At 31.4% G+C, this 3,399-nt stretch overlaps 1 protein-coding gene across 1 annotated transcript; it reads right to left on the reverse strand.

The window, feature by feature from the left end:
* Nucleotides 1–2,341: 2,341 nt before the first annotated feature.
* Nucleotides 2,342–3,227, reverse strand: LOC110440946 (aquaporin-9-like; the record flags this gene model as incomplete). Its single annotated transcript, XM_021484058.1, has 2 exons — nucleotides 2,342–2,559; nucleotides 3,109–3,227. Coding segments are annotated over 2 exons (337 nt in total), but the record flags the coding sequence as incomplete, so codon positions are not given.
* Between the last annotated feature and the right edge of the window lie 172 nt (nucleotides 3,228–3,399).

Raw genomic sequence — 3,399 nt, forward strand, 5'->3', positions numbered from 1 at the left:
ACATTTTATGTATCTGCTGTATACTTTATCTCTGTTGTAGGCCTATACTTTATGTATCTTATGTATACTTCTTTTCTAACTGCTGTACACTTTATATAGGTGCTGTAGTCTTTATGTATCTGTTGTATTCTTTATTTATTTATGCATTTATATGTATACTTCGGTAAAGTATTTAAACCTATAAGATATTTTTGTTTTTCAAACGGAGGTTTCCAAAAGATGGTCAAATTCCTCACTTTTGTTTTTGCAGTATTCTGAAAATAACAATATAAGTATGTTCAATAAATTAAAATCACAAATGACAACAAAATCTTACAAGAGTAAACTAATATGATTCAAGCTTTTGAAAATCGTTCCATGAACTTGTACTCAAATTTACAAAGAGTTATAATAACTAAGTGATAAGTATATGCTTTGAATTCACACCAAAGTTATTTCGGACCAAACTTTGCTTAAATTGTTTCTTTTCATAGAAAACCATTTGAGTAAATAGCAATGGTTTCAATTAATTTGATAAATACACTAGCATTAATGATTAATTGATAGTCACATACGTTTTTGTTTGAATTTGTGAAATGTCCGTGGAATCCAAACAGGCTGGTCGACATTGACCTTTTCATTGTCATCTGGCCAATGAAAACCAATACAGAGATCGTACACAAGGGTACCAAGGACTGCTCCTATGTGTGGCCCGAGCACTGGTACCCAAAAATACGAGTATCTGTTAAAACTAAAACAGGTAAATTACTAATAAAATCTGTAGATACGGGTAAATTACGAATAAAATATGTAGTTACAGGTAAATTACGCAATACATTTGTAGTTACAGGTAAATTACGAATTAAATTTGTAGTAACAGGTAAATTACGACTTTGATTTGAAGTTACATGTCAATTACGAAATAAATCTGGAACTATGAAATATTAAATTAAAAAAAACCCATAAAGGTCTCTGAAATATATTGTTAAGCTTTTGACATTTAATAAGTAAATTGAATGTTTCGAGCCATTATTTCTGAATTTTAATATATAAGTGTGCGATCAAACTCTTCTGATGAAGATTAGCAATAAGATAGGGTATTCTAATCACATTGCTCTGCTGATACACTGTAGCTGTACACAAAGGGGTTTATACCTTGGTGGACATCGAACCGTCTTATGATAAACAGAATAAGACGTTTCTGCAATCCAACTTATCAATATTTCCCTGATGATAAAACACGAAAGAAAGGAAAATTAACGTAATGTGCAAAATGCGGACATTGATTACAATATTACAAAAACAAGAGGGAAGCCAATCATAATAGTCACAAAATTAATTATCATCATTTGATAACCGTAATTTTCCCTGATTTTCATTGACGGCTCTATTAGTCCCAAGTAACTCAGTTAAGGACGTTTGTATGTTTTTTAATACAAGATAAAAGTATTTGCTCATAAATGTTAGGATATTTCAATATTCAAGTTTTTCTCGATTTAAATGCATAAAGTCGATTGTTTTTTTAGACCTCACTGATATATTTGTATAATGTGTTGACAGCTGATTGCTTACTACTTGGCGCACTTAATACTTACAAACAAAACTTTTCTTAATTAATTGACATACAAATATAAAATGAGACTCTGGAATTTCTGAAGAGATACATAAGTGTAATACATTTTGAATCAACCGCTTGTCCGTTTATGAAATACAAGATGCTCCAAATAAAGTCTATGCATTGTTCCTGATTTATTGATTTAATTAAAAGTGGTTCAGACTTTCACCGCAGGTAATGTTTGCAGCAAACTATAGATGCAATACAATGAGACTGTTTTAATGAGGGTCTTTATAATCCAGACTCCTATTTTCAGACTATAAGGATCCGGACCACAATATTCTAAACTCTAGTATTCCTGAATCTATAATAGGGTAAGCTTGCTTGTTTCGGTTCCAAAAAAGAATAATACCTGTAGTTTAACATTCTGCACAAATTGTTAATTGTTTGTTTATCATGGACACGTCGTTTGTATGGTTATCATCGTAATCTTATTGGTAAATAAGTTATTTTCTTGTGTTATGTGAAGGTTGACATTTTCTATTTTGCTTATTAGTGAACCTGGTAACGTTGTTACTTTCCTAGTTTTCGCTTTGAGGACGTGGTATTAATTGGATTTAAGTAAATCTTTACTTTGACAGTAATTTACAATAGTATTTTTTTTCGATTTTCATTTTTTTTCGAGTTTTGTTATGATATCCTTTATATCCTAAATAAAGATAATAAAATCGTTTACGGTACAAACTTGCGGAAATATTTGAATTAGAATAAAACAAAGTTATCATAATCTAATCAAACTCCAGTTACCTGAAAGGTTGGCTTCCCCATCCAGCCATTGCAGTAAATAATCTTGGTGATAAATCACGTGCTGGGTTGTTTGCGCAGCCGCAATTGAAACAGAATGTAGTGTTTATAACAAAGACGAGAAGTCCAGTACACACAGGTATGAGTCCAGAAGACGGATTCATGTTCCTCTTGTCTGACAGCGCCGACACACATATTAGCAAGACTGCAGCCCCAAATATCTACAACGGGACGTATATGAATGCTTTTAATGCAGTAGTATGTTCTTTTATTTAGGCAATTAATTGAAAAGGATTATATGAAATATGTAGAGAATTAAATGACTATGCGAAATTATAATATTTATTAGAAATTGAAAAAAAATACGGGGTGAAATGAAGTTCTTTATTATTAGAGTAGTTTTGTTTGAGAACGTTAATCATATTGTTGATTAATTTAAAGGAATTTCAAGGAATATTTTTACAGGTTATAATTTGACGCATTCGAATTATTTTCTGTAAGGGTTCTTAAGCTATGCTATACACTGCTAGGGAATTTAAGATGACGGTACGTTTATTTGTGGGGGGTTTTCAGTTACCCCTTTTTTATTTGATAAGGTCAATATTAACAAAAATATATTGCCTTAGCTGGTTACCATAGAGAAGGGAGACAATTTGGAGATACAAGAAAAGGTTATTTAAAATATTTTGACTAAAAATAAATAAATAAGTTCAACCACTTTAGATAAAACAATCTTTAAATTGAGAAAGGTTAGCATAGGGCCAACTAACCTGGTCCACTATACTGTTGGTGACGGAGAGAAAAGTTTGAGGATATGTGGCCCATATTCCAGCGGTACTTGTTGGTCCAATGGTGGAACGAACGCCGCCATCATAGTGATATAGAGCATCTACAGGTAAGAAAAAAAATTAGTTTAATACAACAGATAAATATATATACACGATCTTACATGATTTTCCATTTCATATGAGATTTATAAAAAGAAATTTTCGATTTAGCGAGTCTCTGGCGAGCAGAAATGAAAAGTTCGTGACGAGTTTCATAAATTTCATATGAAATGA

The sequence above is a fragment of the Mizuhopecten yessoensis genome, unplaced genomic scaffold (assembly GCF_002113885.1).
Source record: "Mizuhopecten yessoensis strain PY_sf001 unplaced genomic scaffold, ASM211388v2 scaffold714135, whole genome shotgun sequence".
NCBI classification, from domain to species: Eukaryota; Metazoa; Mollusca; class Bivalvia; order Pectinida; family Pectinidae; genus Mizuhopecten; species Mizuhopecten yessoensis.